The sequence below is a fragment of the Thamnophis elegans genome, chromosome 4 (genome assembly GCF_009769535.1).
Source record: "Thamnophis elegans isolate rThaEle1 chromosome 4, rThaEle1.pri, whole genome shotgun sequence".
In the NCBI taxonomy this organism is placed as follows: Eukaryota; Metazoa; Chordata; class Lepidosauria; order Squamata; family Colubridae; genus Thamnophis; species Thamnophis elegans.
This window is the reverse complement of record NC_045544.1, coordinates 87,674,841-87,697,441: the sequence shown is the minus strand read 5'-3', so window position 1 is coordinate 87,697,441 and position 22,601 is coordinate 87,674,841. Positions and strand designations below refer to the sequence as shown.

Sequence of the window (22,601 nt, the reverse complement as noted above, 5' to 3'; positions counted from 1 at the left end):
TTTCTAAACTGAACTGAGAAACGGGTTTCTTTATTTTCAAGTAAGCCTTTATAACGGGATAGTCTAAAATGGATTCTTAACTTTTAATTACCTAATCTTATTAATTCTACTTTTACTTATATTACAAAGTTGAAACCAGATTACATAGCCAAAGGTTCAAAAGCAAACGGGGGCGGGATTGGAACCGCAACTTTTCCTACTCTAAAGCTTTTAGTATCCGATGAAAAAAAGAGGTTTCAGCTACCGGACATTATGCCTTTTTTTTTTAAAGGCCCGGCCTTTCCTTCCTGGCTTGTTTATACAAGTTGAAGCGCTGCATTCCTGCGCACGGCCAGGCACTGGAAGCCCAGAGGAGCCGCCAAGGCTGCGCTGATTGGCAGTGTCAACAGTGCAACGCGAGGCTGGACGTTGAACTCTGGAAGAGACGCTGGCAAAATCCCTGCCCAGAGCAGGGAAGGGCCCTCCGCTGCCGCCTCTCCCCGTCTCCTGCGACGGGACCCGACAGAAGCCCGCTCTCGCCTGTCTCCTGGAGCTCCACCTGTTGTCGGGCTCAGTTGCGAAGGGGACTTCTGGGGCCTGTTTCGAGGGGTACAGGGAGGAAAGGCTTCGAAAGAGCCCCCGCTTTTCTCCCTCGACGCGATGCCCGTGGCGGGCGCTCTGAGGGCCAAATTCCGACGGAGGCGCAGCCCCGCGGAGGACAAGGTCTCCATCCTCGAGCGGGAGGAACGGCGGGAAGTGGAGGCCCCGACGGTTCCCGAAGGCCAGCCTGAAGCAGAGGAGCTGGTTGGTTGCGCCTCCAAAACGGTGGCCTTTGCCGTCCTGCCGGACAACTACCAGCCTCTCGCTTGGGACGGCGAGCAGCAGCCACTGCCGCCAAGGAAAACGGAGCGCGCAAGTAAGGCGCGCAAGAAGAGACTTAAAAAATACGGCAAGGTAAGATTGAACACGCGGGACTTAGGGTGGTCGGGCACTTTGGCAGAGGAGCAAGACAGAATAACAGAGTTGGAAGGGACCTTGGAGGTCTTCTAGTTCAACACCCTGCTCAAGCAGGAGATGAGTGGCTGTCCCGCCTTAAAAACTTCCACCGTTGGAGCATTCAAAAGCTTTTGGAGGCAAGTTGTTCCACTGATTAATTGTTCTAATTGTCAACAAATTTCCCCTTAGTTGCTTCTCTCATTGATTAACTTCTATCCATTGCATCTTGTCCTGCTGTCAGGTGTTTTGGAGAAAAGGAAGATTTGGGGTATCAGAAGAATAGTCACTGGGTGGTCAGGACTGAAGTCCCGACCAACAAACCCCCTCCCCATCTTCGCATAGCCGAGGTGAATGTGTGGAGCCTCCCAGAGAACTGTGACTGACACGTCTTGGACTGGATGGCCTTTGAAAGAAGCCTTCTGAGGAAGGTGTGTGTGTTTGTGTGTGTGTGTGTGTGTAAGGTGTGGCCAGTCAGACTTTCTGTTCACTTTCCAAGCGGATGTTCCATAGGGGAGTTCAAGTGAAAGAATTTCCTTCCTTTTGTTTGTTACTTTGTAAAGGAAAAGATTGTGAAGTTAAATAGCTTTTGAAAACTCATTAGATGCTGAAATTTATTTTTTTCCTTTTGGAATTGTTAACTAGTATCATCTTCCACAGTAAGCTGGTCATCTTGTAAATCCACTGAGCCAACTTCTCCCAAGGGCAAACTTACACACACTCCTGGCAGATCTGCAACATATATAATAATGGATAATTTGCTCAATTGTAGCAAACATTTTAAAAATCTCTGTAAAAAAGATTGGTCACTGGATAGCTGGGATTGCAGTCATGTCTTGAGTTAGTTCCTTCCTATTTTTGGCACATGCACAAAGAAAAGGGTGATGGTTAGATATGAATCAATCCCAACATGGATGAAGGCTTACTCACCTCTAACGTTTTTATCTTTCTTTCGCCTCCCCTGCCTTATGTGTTTGCAGGATGATAACAAGTGAAATGATGACTGAGTTTTTAGAAAGATCTTTTTAAAGCCACTCTAGGATATAATCTATTTCAGAGACAAGAAGAAAAGGACAAATCTTCAATCCTGTTAACTGCAGTGATCTCTGGAACTTAGAAATTCTTGACATTGTTACGGTCTTCCCATCATTACTATGCCTTCCTTGATTCAGTGACGTAAGTCCTATGAAGGATACTATGTAGAACTTAGCTTTCTTCTCCGACTCCTTGTTGGTGCCTCTTAGAGTCTCCTGTTATTGGACACTGCTTCATTCACCTTAATGGTGAGTATAGGTTAGTCTTCGCTTAGCGACCACAATTGGGGTCAGCAACTAAGTTGCTAAGTGATGCAGTTATGAAATGAAACCTCAAGGGACTGCAACTGATGACATCAGTTCTCGGTTGGTCACTAAGTGAGTCATCTGAGATCATTAAGCAAGGCATCACATGATCAGGATATGCAATTGTACTGTCAGCTTTTCCATTGATTCTGTTCATTGAAAGCCAGCCATGAAATGCACAATCACGTAACTCTGAGAATTTTGTGATGGTCATAAATGCGAAGAACGGTCTAAAGTTATTTTTTCATCACCCTTGTAACTTTGAACAGTCATTCAGCAGGGCAGTCACTAAGTGAGGTCTACCTGTAAAAGACTATGCAAGACCAGGCAGATCATTTCCTGTTTCTTACCCTTCCACCCAGGAAGGAAAGGCAGATTTCACTGTATCTATCAGTGGTTGCTTTTCTTTCCATCACTTCTCCTGCCTTGCCTTTGCTTTCTCGTTTTTTTGCCCACATAAATGCCTTCAAACTCCTTCACACATTATTTCTTTTGACACTTATGTGGACTCCCCCCCCAATATATTTATACTACAGTTTTAAATGATACAATAACAAGGAAAAGGTTGTGGGTTTTTTGCTCCCAGAAACTCTGTGGAAAGCACAAATTGTTAATCCAGTTTTAGAGAAACAAAGTAGCAACATTATTTGAAAAATAAAGGGAAGGGGAGGTTGGCAGCCCTATAAGCAGAGGGAGGAAAGCAAAAGAAGCTGACTTCACTCAGCCTGGGCCAGAAATGGAAAGGACGCCATTGGGGGATATAAGGATTGAAAAGAGCATGAGCTTCTAGGACTGTGGATTGTTCATTGACTTAAAGCCATTACTAAGTCATGGAGACTGGTGACTGGGAGAGGACATAGCAACCTGGGATCCACTGGTGATCACTGGAGTATCCAAGCACTGCCGCTAATCATGGTTGGGGCTCCTACTAGAACAGGACTAAGTGTTGGCTACCATCTGCTCCGAAGGGCTTAAGAAATGTCAGGTTGGAAAATAGTTTTGAATTGAAGCAGCAGAACATGCCTGCAGAATGCATTTTCAAAAGGCTGGGAATAATAGGATAACTTCATCCAATCCTGTGGGCAGGAAGGGGTGAGTAGCTTGAACAGTACTCTTAATGGGCCAGGCATAAAGTGTGGGTCTGCCCTGAGAGTGTGCACGACAGAAAGTTACCATTCACAGAGATGTGAGTATGAGCCTGATGTCTGGCATGCAATCTGCATTCACAACAGACACAGAGATTCTGCATTCACAAATAAACAGACCAACTATATTCACAATACAGAGAGAGACAGCAACAAAGTCTTCACAAGTCTCCACCAATACAATAAAGCCTATGAAACTTTCTGCCATAATAAAGGAAAACCAAACATATCAAGGAATTGTTTACTCCTGCATTAAAACCTTTGCAGTTCAGATGCTTTAGAAGACTAGTCATGTGAATTACAGATGTAGATTTAATTAGGAATGAAAGTATTATCAGAAGGTGCTGTAGATATATATGAAAATAAAAGTGTCTCAGATGCTGATGCATATTATGCTTCAGTGAATGGTGATTATGGAAGAATCAGAGATGAGTGGAGACAAAATCATGCAACACGGAAGAAAAAAGTAAAATAGGTGAAAATATTGGTAGAATAACCATTGCTAAATCAGGGATGAACAAGAATTACAAAATGAATTATTCTTCCAAAAGAATGCAAGGATAGTAGAGCCAAGGAAGGGATGTCTATTTAGATTGTATGCTCCTAAGATATGGGAACCTAATTTTCTTTTTCCAGTGAACAACACAAAGTGTATTGCAGTGTAGAGACAGTAAGGTCTAAATAAATATGTTATGCGGTTTTATTTATCTGAGTTGGCATATGAGATGTTTTAGATACTCTGTGGAGCCCTGCAACAGAATGAGGATGATCTCTGAAAAACAAAGAGTTTGTTATATCCAGCGTGGGAGTTGGCTGGTGTTTTTTTTTTCCTCTTCAAAAGAAATTATTTTAATCAGTGTGAAAGTGAAGTTGATGTTTACCTAGAGATCTATAGAGGGATGTGTCATTTCTGTATGGAAAAGATTCTAAGCAAATCCATATGACAGCAGATGTTTTTTTTATCTTTCTGTTGCTTTTTTCTTGGCACCTTAATTTTGTCAGTGCTTCAAGTTAGCAGAAAGTGTGTATCTTCCTCCCACAATAGCAGCAAAACAGACAACATTTCTTTTCAGAACAGCTTCTAGATGGCAATTTAGAGAATGCATCAGCATTAACTTATTACTGCTTGAGAAGCCATTTCACATTTTATTCCTGCTGTTTATTTAATTTTTCCATTCATATGGCTCCTTGTAGCCAAGAAATTTAGGGCACTTTATTCCTGTCTTGTTATCCCTTACAAGCCTTTGGAAGCTTAAGGTCTACCAAGCAGACTGAGAGATAATGAAGACTTGAGATCACCCACTGAACTTCTCAGCTTGGGCTAGAAATGTGAGTTTGGCTCTAGTGATGATCCATGTGTAATATATTAAATATTGTTGAAGTCTAATGTCTTTCAGGTCTAGTCAGCATAACCAATGGTAAAAAAATGATATGAATTGTGTGCTCTACTTAGTAATTGTTCACTACTTAGAAGACCACATGTTTTTCTCACCCTGATCATCATTCAGTGAAATAAAAAAAAGTAATGAGAGAACAATTTTAAGGCATCTTTGGGCAACGTGATATCTTTCATATAGTTATTCAGCTCAGCCTGTCTTAGCTACTATGGCCAAGATTTTGAGGGTTTGCAGAGCACCAGGCTGAAAAAGCCTTCATAACAGATATGGGGTTGTCCATGATCATTGCAATTTGTGAAGCACAGTTTTTGATACCTGGTGGCTGCGTTAGTATTTTCTGGAGAGTACAGTTGACAAAGCAATGATGGCAAGTGGGTAACCCAGAGTTTTCTAATTTTTGTTTAAATTTTGGTTTAGAGAAGCAGATGTTCTTGGGTGTTTCTTTGCCATTCAGCCATATTAAGCTACTATAGATTTCCTGAATTTTTCTTTGAGGAATTTGCCTGCCTCAGAGTTCTGCTTTCTGTGGGTGCATTACTTGGAATGTTGACATTTTCTGCTTGAAAATCATGCCACAGCTTGTGATTTCAGAAGCCCCGAGAGCTGCAAAGTAAGTGGAGCTGGGGATCCCTGAAGCTCGGGGATTGCCCACTCTATTGTAGCGATCAGCTGAATCCAACATTTTGACTCACATAGTGAAGATAGTAGGCTTGGTGTATGCAATTGTATTTAGCCATTGTAACCACCAAAAGAAAAACGATTTGAGTTCTGTGGTTTTGTATGCTCATGCTCTTGATAAAATATTCATGTCCTGCTTCAAAACTTTTGCTGTACTTTGTATGGAAGTAACCACAAAAGAAAGGCATGTCATTTCTTAGAACACTACTTTGCTCCTTGCTGAGATCAGGGCTTCATTGTTCAGGCTGTGCTTAAGCATTTCCTGTGGCACACAATTGCTTCTAAAACTGAAGCTTCAGTCACTTTCTTGAGCTAGACTGAAGAAAGTGTCATTGTACCTTATATATGATCAACTTTTATATAGATCAATGAAGTCTTCAGATTTCTCTACTTTGAACAGAAGAAAAGATAGTGGCAAATAGAACCATTTGGAGGATATATCTACCTATATTTTAGTATCCCTTCATGGACAGTTTATCATAGTTGAGTATGTACAATGGAGAAAACCCAAGCACCTCCTTCTTCATTCAACAGATTCATCTTTGTTTACCAATAGCAATGATAATAGATAGCTTGATCTGCCATATCACAACCATTATTTTAAATCCTCAAGCTATTGATAGGATACCGGGCAGCTGACATATTTGCTACCCAAGTTCCTGCTCTTTTAATCTTTCTATTTGGAAAGGGCAAATACCCTCAACCTTTGCTCCCCCCCTTTTACTTGTTGTGTGGGATGAAAACTATCAAGGCAGAAGGGTTTCTAGAATTTCTTAAAGTATGATCCTAAGACCCCTGGGAGTTCTCCAACTTCCTATTAGGAGTTTGCCAAATCAAAATTATTTGCCAGCTTGTGTTGAAGAATAATATCCCATCAAACAATCATGAGAAGAAGTAACAGCAGTGAATGCATCATTTTAGGTACAGTAAATAACGATAAATAAAACCCATACAAACAAAAACTCTTTTGGTCCACCATCATTTTTAAAAGTGGGAAAGAGTCCTGAGAGAGAAAAACTTTAAGAAACACTAGGAATATTGTTTTAGGATTGAGGAATGTTTTTTTTTTAATTAATTTTTTTTTAAATTTTTTAATTTAAAACAAGTACAACATCTTTCTTTACATGCTATAGAGGGTGTGTCAGTCGGTCACAAATAAACTTTCGTGCATCTCCTCCACAGTCAACAAACGTAACTCATGTTAACTCGAGCATTTTAACTCAAATATTCATACATAACACCATCATCATATATCCATTTTCATTTGACTGTAATTATTACCGTATATACTCGAGTATAGGCCGAGTTTTTCAGCCCACTTTTTGGGCTGAAAAAAGCTGCCTCGGCTTATACTCGAGTCAGTGAAAAATTTGCCCAAATGGAGGAGAAAAAGGGGCGCCCCTTTTTCTCCTCCATTTCGGGACCCAGTGGAAGTTCTCTGCGCGAGGTGAAATGGCCGGCAGCAGCCTCACTCTCCTGCCGTGGCTTCCGTTTCAGTCGCGCAGAGAACTTCCACTCGCTTCCCGGGCTTGTGTTCTGATGAGGGGGAAAGAGAGGACTTTCCTTACGCCCGCATGAGAGCTGGACGTAAGGACTTTACCCCATTGATGAGGCGGGCGGCGCGGATTGTAGCAAGGACGGCCGCCGATCGCAGCCTGGCTGCGCTGGCGGGGATGGGCGGGGCGGGGTGGGATGAGACTCCCCACTCGCCAAGATGGTAGGACTCCAAGTCCCATCCCCTCCACCCGTCCCCACCAGCACAGCCCCTGCCGCATCAGCCGGAATCTAATTTCCCCCTCATCAGAGCTCGGCGCGGATTGTAGCAAGGACGGCCGCCAATCGCAGCCCGATTGCGCCAGGGGGTTCCGCTGGTTGAAAGAAAGTCCTTCTTTGCACCAAGCGCTTTTCCCTCCCAACTAATTATAACTAATTATATTAATTAGATAGATCAGTGTTTCTCCACCTTGAAGACTTGAAAATATGTGGACTTCAACTCCCAGAATTCTGGGAGTTGAAGTCCACACACTTTCAAGTCTCCAAGGTGGAGAAACACTGAGATAGATGATCCACTGTGTTTATTTTTGGAAAAAAGCGCCTCCTGCTCTGGACTGCCGGGAACGCGATCGCGTCTCTCTCTCTCTCTCTTCCCCCCACCCCCGGCTGTTCCCACCCGGGAATGTTCTGGCGGGCTAGGCGGAGGGTGCGTGTGCGTGCATGTGTGTCAAGGGTGGGGAGGCTAAGAGGGCGAGGTGAGATCCTGGCGGGGACCGCATTTCACCCGCCGAGCTTCCTTTTCCCCCGTCTTTTCCTCCGCTCGCCGACTTCCTTTCTCCCGTGGCTGACAGGTGGGTGGGTTTCCCTCCTCCTCCTCCCTGCTGGACGTGGATCTGCGGCGTGGGTGGCCGTCCTTGTTGCCCGCCGGCGGCAGGTCGCGGCAAAGAGAGGGAGAGGGAGAGAGAGAGAAATGCCGCCGCTCCCCGGCTCGCCTCTTTTTCCCGGGATCGCCGTGATGCTTTGAGTTTTCCTTCTGCGGAGGTGGGGTGGAAAGAAGAAGAAGTGGGGCCCTTCCCCGCTTCTTCTCGGACTACCTAAGCGTTGGGTGCGCTGTCCCCATCTGGGCAAGTAGTGCTGACTCATCAGGTGTCTGGGAACGGGTGGGGCTGAGGAGCGGCTGGGGGTGGGGGGTGTTTCACAGAGCGGCTGGGGGTGGGGGGTGTTTTACAAAGGGATGAGGTGGACTGAATTACCCCCTTGTATCTGCTGGCTGCAGCCTTCTGTGTGCAGAGTCCAGACACTGCTGACTCATCAACATGAGGTCACCCATAAGTATGCTCTGCACACACACAGACACACACACAAAAAAAGGAATGGGGGCTAACTAGGGTTAAGGGGAGGAAAGGAAAAAGGGGGACCCAAACAGATAATCTGCTGATTCATCATTTTGGGGGTAGTCAGACTTGACCTCGGATCCCCTTTCTTTCAGCTGTTTTGTCTATAAGCCCTTGTGACAGTTGCTGACCCTTAGCATTACTGTAGCACTGTGTGTATTTATAGGTAGGGAAGAGTGTGAACATGGTAAAAATGGTTTTTTAATGTTTTATGGGGTCATTGGGAATCCTTTGGGGAATGAATGGGAGAGCTGCTGGGATGTCCTTATACTCTGTGCACACCGATGCTGACACTCTTGTTTTGGATGGTAAAATTGTAGGTCCTGAAAACCTTAGCTTTATGGGAACACTCCTTCTGTTGCAGTGCATGTTGTCTCTTAGACCAGTGTTTTTCAACCACTGTGCCGTGGCACACTAGTGTGCCGTGACATAGTGAATAGAGAGAGAGAGGATGTGTATAATTAAGGTGACCAGACGTCCCTAGCAAGGCCGTGGGCTGGCAGTAACCGCCGTGGCCAGCTCCCTCCCTCCCCCCCCCCCGGTCAAAGGTGTCCCTCTTTACCAATCTGAAAATCTGGTCACCTTAATCATGAGGTGAGTGAAGTATTTCATTGAATACACCGGTATTGTGTGATAATAATTTGTTATCCAGAGCAAATTTTTACAATGGCTACTGTATATTTAATGGGCACAGGCAGGCTGTATATGTTATTCAATGGGCAATGGCAGGCTGTAATTAATGGACACAGGGCAGGTTGTATATTCAATGGGCACAGGCAGGACACTGGTAGAATGTATATTATGAGCCTATGAGTTTTGAAGGATTTTAACTCTTGTGTTTTAGCTTGGTTGCTGAATGAGCTAAGGTTTTTGTACTTTTAAAGTTATTGTTGATACCATATTGTTTTTATTGACCCTCTTTTCCACTTACAGAGCTAGTTTACTGTTTTTCTTTGAAATAAATATTCAAAAACATTATTGGTATCTATTTTTATTTTTGAAATTTACCGGTAGCTGCTGCATTTCCCACCCTAGGCTTATACTCGAGTCAATAACTTTTCCAGTTTTTTGTGGTAAAATTAGGTCCCTCGGCTTATATTCGGATCGACCTATACTCGAGTATATACGGTATTTAAAAATATTAATAAGAATAATAATCTGAAACAATACATGCCCACACCAGTGGGAAAAGAAAAAATAAAAAAAAGACAAAAAGAACAAAAGACAAGACAGGGAAGAAAAAACAAAACAAAAAACAAAAACAAAAACAAAGACAAAAACAAAAAAAAGAACACAGGTATATATTATATAAAAAAAGCATATCAGCTGGTTACAACATGTTTTGGTGCATCTCTTCCATTAATTCATATTAATTCAAATATCTTAATTCAAATGTTTACCATATTAACATCATTATACCTCCACTTTTAGTTGACTACAGTTATTTAAACATCCTTCATCCTTAATTATGCCAAAGAATTAATCCATAACACCTGCTGACATTTCATTTACTTGTTTGTAAAATCCTCTATTAACATCAAATCCTCATATCCTATTTTAGCTGAACATCCATAATATTTAATACCAAAAATTCCATCTTCCATGCAGTATAGTTTATTATCATTCTCCCTTCTTTATGTAGTTATATCATATATCATAACATTTTCCCCATATTAATTAACATTTAACTGTATCTATTTTATTTTATTTTTTAATAGTGATAATTATTGTGATTAATAACCTTTGTATACAATCCAAAAATATTTCCAACCTTCCTTTCTCATATCCAATTATTATTTATCATATCAACTCCACATTATATACATTACTATCAATATCAATTATTATTCAGCTATATCTATTACAAATAAGAGTAATTAGATTTAGCTAATTTTCAATTGTATTCTTCAATCTATCAGCCTATGTCTCTCCAATAGCAAAACTTCCTTAGTCCTATTGCCATTCTTAAAACAAGTTCCCCAAACGTTTTTATAAGCAAGTCCAAACAGAAATATCTTCGCACCTTTTTGCTTAGGGTGCCTCTGGTGTAATAACGTTGTCCTTGGCTTGTTCCACTCAATTTGTCTTTGATTTTCAAGGGTGGTATCGAAAATTGTGCAAATAATGTTTCGTAAAGTATAGATTCTTTAATGCTTCTCATTCCTCCTGCAATCTGTCTTTTGAGATAAATTTTCTGTGTGGCTGCCCCTCTTTCAAGCGTTGTATCTCTTTCTCTTTCTGCCTCCGAAGTAGACCAGACGCCCGACGTGTCAGCAAGTTGAGAGACTTCCTTTCTGACATTCTTCATTTGAATTTCAGGAGCACTCAAACATTCAACGCTCTCACTCTTTCCTTCATATTTTAATGTTAAAGACAACAGATAGTCCAGTTTTTTTCAGATTTTTCATATGTATCAAACAACTTTTGAAAAGCGGAAAAAATCATTTGAAACGAATCACTTGAAGCAAGTATGGACGCCGTGATGTGACACAGAAGATATTTGCAAGTAAGGACACGCTGGGAGCTATGCAATCTTATCTGATCTTAGACCAACACAGCCAAGCAGTAAAAGTGTCAAGTTATAAGAAGCCAAATTATAGTAAATTGGTTTACAGCCCACTTAAGGAGAGCCTGAGGGAGTGTTAAAGTAAAGTAAACTTTCCTTTGTCCACGTAAACAGCATTCAAAACATTTAAGAAATAGGGTAACCACCAGCCATAAATCCATTAAAAAAAAACCAATTTGCCGCTAGATTCTTCTGTTCTTTGGTTTCAATTAGCTTAGATTTTAATGCGGACCATCTCTCTTTGAGTAATAAAATCAGCTTACCAGTTGAAATAACTTCTACCATTCTTAGGGGCTACCTGCAGTTTCGGTTAGCATACAGCTAATCCAGAAATGGTTGGCAAAAGGGCTTGAATTCCGAGCCCCCCTGAGACCTGCGAACGTCTCTGAGGTCACTGGATCTCCCCAAACCTTCACTGTCTCTCCAGGACAGCTAGGATCGAAAACGACCCGTCCAATTCCTCCGGAATAGGGGAATTTCAGGAATGGCCTGAAACTCCGTCTTCTCACTGCTAAGCCCCGCCTTCTTCCAAGGAATGTTAACTAATGGTCAAGAAGTAATTCACACAATACAAGAAGATTAATTAATCTGGAAATGGAGTTAGCCCTCAAAAGATTGTTCGTGTGTGATTACATTTTAACTCCCCTTGGATTAATTAAGCAAGTTATTTGTACTGTTTAGAGTTCTGCACAGCATGTTTAGATTCCCCTGACTGCCGTAATGTGCAAATGGGACTCCTATTTTAAAGAGGTATGGAGATATTTGCATACAGTACTCTAATCTAAAGGCAGGGAAATTTCTAGATGTAGGCTGTACTTTGTATTGTAGATCCACCAATCAGAATCTAGAGAAAGAAATATATTTAATTTAGAATTCATTCTCAGTGCAGGGTTTTGTGCTATGTATCAGAATTGAATGTTTTTCCCTATCCTTCCTCTTGAATATCAAGTTCATACTCCTAGCTTTATTAATTACAGAAATATCTGAATGAAGCTGTTTCTGTTAGCACCTACAATTGGCAGTTAACCAGGAGATTTTCAATAATCTCTGGGTATTGCAAAATATTCAGAATATTGCTGAACTACATTAATTAGCTCAATTTGAACAATAATGGGAATGTTGGATAGAATAGTTCTCTATCCCTACTCTGGAATGAGAGAGCTAAGCAAAGTTTAATTGAATAACAGAATAGCAAAGTTGGAAGGGACCTTAGTCGTCTACACAAGCAGGAGATCCTGTACCATTCTGGACAAATGACTATCCAATCTCTTCTTAAAAACCTGCAGTGATTGAGTACCCACAACTTCAGAAGGTAATCCGTTCCATTGGTTAATTGTTCACACTGTCAGGAAATTCCTCCTCAGTTCTAGGTTTGTGCTATAACTGGATCATATTCAGCAAATTCATTCACAGAAACTATTTATATTACCTCTAATCAAGTACTTGAATTTCCTATGTTCATTTTTGCAACAGGGAACAGTCCATAAGCTAATAACTAAGTCACAGTAAAGGAGATGGTTCCTGTTGAGCTTGCAATTACATGTGGCTACTATCTTGAACCTGATCACCAGGCTGTTAGATCTTGTGTTTTTTACGCTAAAGGCAATGGCTTGGATTCCATTTCAATGGTTTTCTCCATTGTGTTATTTGCACCATCGGCTGGAGCCATCTAATGTATCTATAAGATGATTATATTGGAGGAAGCGGCATGTTTTATGAATGTTTCAGGTCTTGTGTATTTTCACATCCATCTTATTTTAAAAGAAAGGTTCAGGCATTATCTTTTGGGCCTTCTGAATTACAGCTCTCATAATCCTTTGCTGTTGGCTTAGCTGATAGGAATCGAAATCTACATGTTAAGGTTATTTTTTTAAAAAAAATAACAATGGCAGTTTTGTCTAAATAGTGGTTTTGTGTTGTGGAAATTTTATACTTTTGTATCTTTTATATCTTATATATCACACCTTTTATATGATATATATATTCTGTCATCTTGCTACCTATTATGTTACTATGGTATCCCCCCCTTTTTCTATCATTGCTGCAGTACTGATATTGTTATGTTGATCCATGACTACCTTAGGTTTTTTTTAAAAAGGATAAACCTACTTCAATATTTTTCTTCCTTCTTGTTCCTTTACCATTAAATTTCCCTCCCTGCTTTTCTATTGTTTTTCTCATACATTCTTAGCATTCCTGGGTCCTTCCACTACTATCTATTAGAGTAAGAGACGTCGGACACACCTTTACATGGCTACAAAAATGTTTTCTTTGAATCCTTGCTATTTAAACATTGCAAGGATTGTTAAATGCCATGAGTACAGAGGATGTCTTGCACTGCCCTTGATTGTTGCCAATATCTCAATTTCCTCACCACTGAAGCCTATCAGGACATTTCCTGTACGATTGTTTTACGATACCCTCTCTTTTGTATGACCTGCTGACCTTAAGGCTTGTCTGTGTACAATAAATATATAGAAAGCTTCTGTCAAAATGCTGTAAATGGAGTAGCACTATAACAAGGCAAAACAGACATTCTCGTGTTATGAATCTCCCAATTGCACATTTTTTTAAAAGGCAAGTGTCACTGTCTTTTGCTCCGCTGGTGTGTACAGCTGATTTTCTTAACACTGCCTTCCTAAAGAAGAATCTCACTATGGCAGTATTCACACCACAAATTGAGCAACCAATTTTTATGTAGCTTAGTGTTACAGGAAAAGCCAGCCTGTTGTTATTGATTGATTTATAGTTCAGTGTTCTGGCAAATCTCAAAAAAATGTGTCAATCAAGTTAAACATGATAAATATACTTTACCAAAGACATTTACCATTCAGGAGAGGTTGTATCCTAAAATTCACTCCACGTTATTCTATCACCAACAGAGGTGGTATTCAGCTGGTTCAGACCGGCTCTATGCTGTCCTATTTAGGCATGTTTTTCAGGCCAGGCGTATGCATGGGAGGTGCACATGCAAGCAAAGCACATGCGTAGAATGCCAGGTGCATGTGCGGAAGGCGCACACTTGTCTGCTTCATATATGCGTGAAGCGGGCAGGCGTGCACACAGCGAAGCAGTGGTAATGAAATGTGCAACCCACCGCTGATCACCAATGCTTCTCCTTTGTTCCTGAGCCCTACCCACTCCTTTACTCAGAGAGTAGAATCAAGGGAGGCAGAGGTTGTGGATTTTCCTTTCTTGGAACTCACCTTGGCTCCCTCCTTCCCTCCCATCACAGTCCAACACCAGCAATGCTAAGTGTCAGGATGATAATCAGGGGGTTCCTTCCTTGGCTGGTGGTTAATTTTGTCCCTCGTACCATCTATGATTCTTCTATTTACCTGTCTCTTTTAAGGAAATCATGCCCTTAATGACACAATAAAACAATATGTTAATATTTACATAGATTAAAAGTAGATGACTGACAGAATATTTAACAATTCCTTTTTTAAAAGCTTCAGAAGGAAAGGGAAATATCATTTTGATTTGTTCAGGTTCTAATCAAACCTGCCTGTAAATTGGTACTGATTGTTTTGACTGGAATGGGGAGAGGAAAGTCCTCATCCCCCCCTCCTTCCAGCTGTATTGATAAAGCAATGTGATATTTTGTAATGGGAAATCAATGTTTGCGTGTGTGGGGCATCTGCATGTGTATATTAAAACAAGTTTGTATTGCTGCTTTCCCCGCTTCCAGCTACTGTTTGGATCAATGGGGTTAGGGGAGGCAAAACAAGAGTCAGACTAATGAAAGCATCACAGCAAGCCTCACCACTTTTCCACATGTGTCACAATATTGCACGCATGACTGGAGCTTGCAATGTAACAGCATTTCATCATTCTGACAAAAGCACCAGGATCCTGTGGCTGCTATTGGTTGTGATAAAATCCATAGCTTTTCAAAACCATTTCAAAATGCAAAACATTACAATATTCACTGATGAGATTTAGCCCAGGAACATCATGCCTGTGTTTTTGTTTTTGTTTTGCATTGAAATTTTCTGGGAGAAAATCCGATGGATGGAAATTGACATTTGTTCCTCTCTGATTTTTTTTAATCTGTCTTTCTTTACCCTTTTTATGATTTTGTTGATTTATTGCTTGGTTTACATTATTGGTAATTTGCTCTGAAACCATTTGAGTTGAAAAGAAGGCATGGAAGAAAAAGAAAAATATTTAAGATTTTTCTTTAAATGAAATGCATAACAACACTTCATGAGAATAATGAACAATGGCTCAGGCATTTAAAGTCCCATTTGGAACAAACCAGCATGAAAACAGTTCAAGCTATAACCCCAATTTTATCCTGATGTTAGATATATTGGCCTAAAAGACAATGATTGAATCAAGTTGACTCAATGAACTACTTGGGTAAGTGTCTATCCAACCCTGCTCTCCCCAACCACTGGACATTCTAAGAATCTCAGAGAATTGTGCTGACTGAGCAGAACTGGAATCTTTGGGCTATAAAAATATTTGTTAAACTGGAGTTTTTGGGAGGTGAATTGTTTCCTCATGCTAATAATATTCTTTTACTACTTTCAGAATGTGGGCAAAGTGTTGCAGAAAGGATGCAGCTATTTGATCCTTGGCCTGCAGGGTTTGGCCAGAGCCTACACTTCACCACTTGGCTTGGCTGTTTGGACGGGTACATCAGCACGATAGATCTTACTACTTTTTGAGGGGGACAAGGAGGACAAAGACAACAACAACAGCAACACAACTGAGGAGTGCAGCAATTTCTTCTTTGCATATATATGCTTCATCTTCTGTAAATGCCCCAATTTGTCAAAGGAGGACTAAGGAAAATTGATCCAGTTGCGCGTTTTTTTATAAAACGTTTAGCTGTTTTCAAGTTTTCATGATTCTCAAAGTGCTTTAATATCAATCAATTAAAATGAACATGTAATGCCAAAGGTACAAAACTAATTAACTGGTTCAGATTTAAACATATAATACTCTTGGGGAAAATTAATCAGTCCATTCAAAAGAATGGTGAAAAAAGGAAAAGATAAAAGATGGTGGGAGAAAGAGTAGGCAAGTGGAGAGAAATTAAGGAAATAGAAGAGAAGTAATTGCCTTTTTGGCAAGACCACATTGCCATCAAAATGCTGGTCGATGATCTGAGATACAAGCACTAAAAGCTTCTCCAAAATGCCATGTTAGGAAAGGTTGTAATAGCATAGCATCTGTATGTTCAACCAGAGGAGTATTGTGAGTAGCAGACCAACTAAGAAGGGTTGAAGAAGAATGGGGACTCCAAAAGAGAAATTAATTCCCCCCCCCCAAAAAAAACATTCAGATATGGTTCATGAATTTTTCATATAGTACCCAATATAGGCTCTCCTTATGAAGTGAAGAAACTTGCAGTTTTACTGTCTGGAATGAACTGTCACCCATGTATTTTTTAAAAATCAAGTAGAGTAGTGATGAAGAAGACTGGGGTAAGACTGTGTAGCAGAGACTGAGGGAGCAAATCAGGAGAATGGTATTGAAAGATCAGAATGTGGAGTCCTTCAGTGTGTCTGGTCGATAGTCCTCTCAGTTTCAGAGTCCACATGAATAGAGCAGAGATACAGCAGGTTCGGTTTTCACCATTCAGCAGAGATTCTGGGCAATCTGCTTCTTTATAGGGGACATAGACGGAGGCATTTTTGCTAAAATAGCTTCTATCCTCATTGCTTTAATGTAGAGGTGAAAGGTATGCTTACCCTTCTAGATGATTTGTGTCTTTGCTCTTTCCCATTTGTTTTTCTGTAAGATGCTCTACTTGAGTATTCTGGGAGTGAAGTCCCCCCATCTTAAAGTTGCCAAAGTTGAGAGACACTGAGCTATTGGAATAGATAGCATTTCTCTAGAACCCTCTAGTGATGAAAGAGACTCAACAGGCCAACACTGAATTACCAGTCCAAAGTAATTATGCTGCTTGGGAATATACTTGCAGAGGAACTAAGGCTTAGTTTCTAAGAAAAGGGAGAGAAAACTCCTCTCTGTAGGGACTTCAATTCACCCAAAATTTCCAAGGAGATGTCAAATGTATATGAATGCCATGGATAGCTCTGCTTCATTGTCCAAGCTCTGGAATTGTTACAGCAGCAGCCCAAATCTCTTATAGATGGATTTTATGTTGCCTGCCTATGTAGGACAGACATTTGTATTACAATATTTAATAACATTTATCTTTATGAGATGGTTCAGAAATCAAAAGTAATCAGATGTATCTCTCACTGGAAAAGTATGAAGCTTGGGCTAACAGCCTGGATGAACTAGTTCTCTCATCTATGTAGAGGAAAGATTCCAGTTTTTCTATTCCCAAATGATATGTTTCTGCTTAAATAACATTCATTTCCATGCTTTTTTTTTGCTTGCCTCTGCTTTCAGTATATGTTTCAGAATTTATTTTGTATAACTGTTTAAAGGCTGTATTGTGTTTAGGTTGTTAATAAACATATCTGTTAACAAAATGATTTACAAAGGAAAATTAAAGACATTTAACCAATTAATTTGAATACATGGCTTTGTTGAATGATATTAGTCTACTTTCTTTCCCTCTTCCTCATCTTTAGTCAAAAAAATTCCCAGTGTTATTGATGTAAGATCCATAAGAAATGAGGCAGTCTCCCTCCTCAAGCTTACAATCTCAAGAATTCCACCCCCAAAAAAGAAGGACAAGTAAAGAACAATACATTTCCACCATTATTAATACATTCGGTTTTGATCAATACATTGTTTAAAATGATCAGTTGCAATGGAATATACAGGTGCATTCCAAATGTTGCATGGATAGTCAAACAATTATCTAGGAATATTCTGTTCATTTACAGCTATGAAATCTACAAATCTCAGAGATGTTCTCCATTTCCTGATGGGTGAGGAAAAGAGGAGTTGGGATTGACTTGAGAATATCCCAAACAGATAGAAATAGAAAATAGGAAAACCAGAGTATCACTTGGGGGACAAGTGGTGGGATTAGCCAGTTCAAGTCTCTTCCTGATATTTTTCTCAATTTCCAATGTTTACGGAATGCTTCTGCCCTTTTTGTTTTTTGTAACAGTTTCTGAATATTTCTCCCAAGGCCATCTGCATGACAGAATTATCATGAATAATGATAATTGTCCACACTGTTTCTAGGTATTCTTGTCCAAATGATCTGATTAATCCGCCTAGCATAATAGGGACTTGTTTAATTCGTGATTAATTGTGTTCTGGGTCAATGCAAAATGTCCTTGTGATGTCACAGTGCAAAACCTGGCCCTTCATATTTCGATCCTGATGCCAGCCCCAAGTGCATAAGCCACATAGTTTGTATCACAAGGCACAATTTGTTATTTGGCCCATTCCCCCCTGCCTTTGTTTACTTTATAAATTTTCCAGGTTACCGTGTTTCCCTGAAAATACAACATGTCCTCATAATAAGACCATGCCACATTTTTTCGGGTGGGCAAAAATGTAAGCCCTCCCCGAAAATAAGCCCTCTGGACAACCCCCCCTCCAGCCAGGCAGAGTGCCACTCACCAACCTAGCCGTATCCTGAAGGCACCAAGCCACAGGAACGAGGTGGGCAAAGGCTCGTGTTGCTTGGCGCCTTCAGGATACCGCTAGATTGGTGAGTGGTGCTGTGACCAACTGGAGAGGGGGGTTGTCAGGTGGTTGCTCTCTTGCGAGCGGGTTCCCGAAGAGCTGGGCACAGTCTCAGGGTCGAACGGCTGTGTTGCGCTATTGCAGCAGCACTACACAGCCGTCATGAGGTGATCACGCTCACGAGCAGATGAAGGGCAACCCCCCTTTCCAGCTGGGCACAGCACCATTCACTGACCTAGGGGTATCGCTAAGCTGCATGAGCGTATGTTCTCTACCCTCCAGCTCCTGCGGCTTGGCACCTTCGGAATGCCCTTAGGTCAGTGAATGGGGCTCTGCATGGCTGGAGAGGGAGGTTGTGCAAGCAGCTTTTCAGCTCCCAGCTCGCGCACCTCCCAGCCTCACAATGCCATTGCCTAACTCTCCCTTCAGAGCCAGGGCACCTTTGCTGCCGCCACCGTCCGCTGCCGCCGCATGGCTTTTTCTGAGGTTTCCAAAGCACGGAGGTAGGATGCCGAGTCTTCCGAAAGTTGCCACTCTGAGAATACGCTCTATGGTTGTACGCTCTGTGAGTATGCTCTGCCTCAGCCAGCCCACAACTATAGAGCGTACTCCCAGAGCGGCCGCTGCCGAGAGACTCGACTGTGGATCTCTGTAGTTTGCAACCTGGAGAATACGTTATGCTCGAAGTGCCACGGTGGCACACTGGCCCTGCAGGGAAAGCTGGGCCAGGGCATGGTGAGGTTGGGAGGCACACCAGCTGGGGATGGAACAGTTGCTCACACAATCTTCCTTTCCAGCCGGGCAGAGCGCCATGCACTGACCTAAGGGTATCTCGAATGCATCAAGCCGCGGGAGCTAGGGGGGAGGGCAGAGCACCACACAGCTTAGTGCCTTTGGGATATCACTGGCACTCTGCCTGGCTGGAAAATGGGATGGCTGGGTTGCTGGTCGTGAGCGTGGTCACCTCATAGCTAGTATGTTGCGCAACAGAGCCGTTTGCTCCTGAGGCTGTGCCTGGCTCTTCGGGCGCCCGCTCGCAAGAGAGCAGCCACCCGGCAACCCCAAAACAATAAGCCCCCCCAATAATAAGACCCAATCAATATTTGGGGGGTCAAAAGAAAATAAGACCCTGTCTTATTTTGGGGGAAACACAGTATATGTCTGAGAAATAAGATATATTACTTTTTTAAAAAGTAGAAATCAATGGTGAAATCTTAAATTAGACTATAGCTGTAGTTAGATGGAACATGCACTAAATACATAGCCAAGTTCAGCATTTTATACTTATCTGGATAACGAGATGCAGCTATTTCTATTATGAAAGCTCAAATCTCTATACTGCTCTTCAGCACCCTCTACTGTGAAAAATCCAGATTCTATTGGGAATGAGAAAATCTTTAAGAAATATTACATAGGCTAAGCTGTTACATCAACAAATGTCTGCACTTTCCAATTCCTTTGGCTCTGCAGAGTTTACAAAAAATACACCCCAAACAAAATCAATTAAAATATATATTTTTAAAACAGGTTGAAAAATTCTATTTTAAGCTTCTTGTTGAAGAGGCTTGCTTTGATGTCAGCAATGTTTTCAAAAATAAAGCTCCTATCACAAGGAGAAAACAGGAATGTTGATATTTATGTTACTGCCCCTTTCATTATCTAAAAGATAAGGGAAACCTAAATTAACTCATCAAAACCTTCTGGGTTTCTACAGAAACAATTAAAAGCGGAAATGTTTCTCTGGCACAGCGTGCTGTTGTGATTTTTTTTTTTTTAATCGAAACTATACATCCAGAATTGTTTTTGCACCTTCATTTACTGAACTGGTAACATGGCATTATCGCCGGGCTGGATTAGAATCTAGGACCGCTGTCAAGTCTTCCTCTACCTACCAGTCACTTCATAGCCATTTGCCTACCTTTTCCTCCCTTTGTGGTGAGAACTGTGTTTGTTAGTTGGAGTATCTAGATGCCACCGCCTCCTACTCATGCCCTAACTAAATTATTCTCCAAGCCCCTACTCCAAGAGCTTTGCCAGCCATGCCGAGTTCACCTGACAAGGCAGGCTCCATAGAGCATAACAAAATTAGGATAATACACGGTTCAGGCACAGCCAGTGAAGGCCACCTCTAGCTTCACATCATTCCTTCTGTAATTTTGCACAACCGATGCTGAAAATGGGTAATACTTGCTAAAATGATTTCCCAAGAACTGCAAGTGAAACCAATTATCTTTGCAAATCTGTTTTCTTCTCCAGGTATTTATTATTAATGGTTCTATTTTTAATTCTATGATTGCCCAATTACTTGCAGAATAACTGCACTGAGTTCAGTTAAAGTGTTTTGACTCACTGAGCATTTCCCCTGGAGATGATAAATGGAAGTGCAGATATTTTTATCATCTCCTTTATTTCCATAAAATAAGATTTCTATTGTCTGTTCCACTACTTGTTTATTGGTGGCGGGGTTGAATACATTTTTGTTCGTTGCCATTTTCTCTCACTTATTTGCACAGTACTTCCCTCTGCCCAAATTCTAACCTTTCTAAAAATTATACCACTCCTTAGGAGATCGGGGGGGGGGGAATGTAATAATTTCTACAAAAATAATTCTAAGAAGTAAAATGTTTTCAGAAAAAAACCTGAAGAAAGTTGCCTTCTAGAAAAACACCTTTGGGACAACTATGACCTGGATGATTGAGAATCTCCATAGACGGTTGCCCTCTTGTTAATGATCAAATAGAAACACCAAAAGAAACATCTGGACAAATGTGTTTGGAGCAGTAATGGTATCCTATTTTCTTCATTACCGATTCAGTAGTGGGAGCGTGTGCATGCGCATAAGGTCCATTATGACATCTGATTGGGTGGGTGGAGCCTCACGCCCCTCCACAACCGGTTAACCCGAACTGGGTGCGAACTGGGCAGAATACCACTTCTGGCTTGGAGGTTTCCAATTCCTAATCTGCAGTTTAATGGTTATAATTACATTTTTATTATAATAAGCTTCTTGCATAGATTTGCATCAAGCACAAATACAAGGAATCCTCTTGAACTTTGCACTAAGACAAAGGAAAGGAATAGAAAGGTAGAATTTGTTCTTGCTGTTTAGCAAACAACTCTGGTAAATTTCACTGGATATTGCATATTGAAATTTCTATAGCAAAAGTGTAATCACCTTCTGAACGTCCGTAATGGGTTGATAGTTTGGAGGAATCAATGCCAGCTGCTAAACCAGTTACCACTTTTTTTTAAAAAAAAGGAATTGAAGTGAATTTCAGGCTTTCGAATAATGTGCTTGGGTATTCTTAAAAATATATTAAATTAAGCATGTTTGAGCTTAAGCAGAAGTTAAGATAACAAAATGTTTCATGTATTTTTTTTCTTTTTCTTCAAAAAGCAAAATGAAGCAAATGTCGAATGGTGATGTGACTCAATAGTTGGGTTATCATACATAAAGTGAACCCCTGGGAGAGTCAACCATCATAAGTTTTTCAATCAAGTTTCTTAAGTCACTTGTTTCTGGTTCCTGGTTGTGTGCCTAAATCAGACCTTTGGATGAGGCTGGAATGATTCTAATTAGAACTTGTGGCCAAAAACCATGTAAGCCATTGGCTCAAACCAGGGGTGGGTTCCGGCAGTCTCTACTGCTGGTTTGCTTGTGGGTGCGCTGTGCGCATGTACACACCCTAAATGCACGCTGCCCATGCATGCACAATACAATAAAAATTGTTCTGCACAGGTTCAGAAGCAAAAAAACAAGATGGCGGCGCCTATGGCGGCACCCAGAAAACAACCCAGGCCACCAAACCACTACCAATTCATCCGAACCGGTCCAAACCAGTAGGAACCCACCACTGGCTCAAACTAATCTTGAATCCAAGCGTCTGGCTCTTTTGACTCTTCAAAACAAATTCCACATTCCTTGGTGGAGACTACTTGCTATCTCCCTAAGGTATGCTGGATCTATTCATTCCAGTGAGGACTTGTTCAGGCAAAGCATTTTTTAAACATTGTGCCAATTAGTCTGCTGCTTAGTGGTT

General features: G+C 41.2%; 1 protein-coding gene across 1 annotated transcript; it reads left to right on the top strand.

Annotated features, from left to right (window-relative positions):
- Positions 1–336: 336 nt before the first annotated feature.
- On the top strand, positions 337–17,483 carry C4H1orf115 (chromosome 4 C1orf115 homolog). Its single transcript, XM_032215408.1, has 2 exons — positions 337–933; positions 15,526–17,483. Exons 1-2 carry the CDS (start codon positions 640–642, stop codon positions 15,643–15,645), a joined length of 414 nt encoding a protein of 137 aa, XP_032071299.1. The 5' UTR covers positions 337–639; the 3' UTR covers positions 15,646–17,483.
- The last annotated feature ends 5,118 nt before the right edge of the window (positions 17,484–22,601 follow it).

What these genes read in the sequence shown, in the direction of transcription:
- C4H1orf115 (XM_032215408.1), top strand. Translation starts at nt 640, where the DNA reads ATGCCCGTGGCGGGCGCTCTGAGGGCCAAATTCCGACGGAGGCGCAGC. An exon ending in GACTTAAAAAATACGGCAAG is followed by an intron (nt 934 to 15,525) that starts GTAAGATTGAAC and finishes TACTACTTTCAG; the next exon opens with AATGTGGGCAAAGTGTTGCA.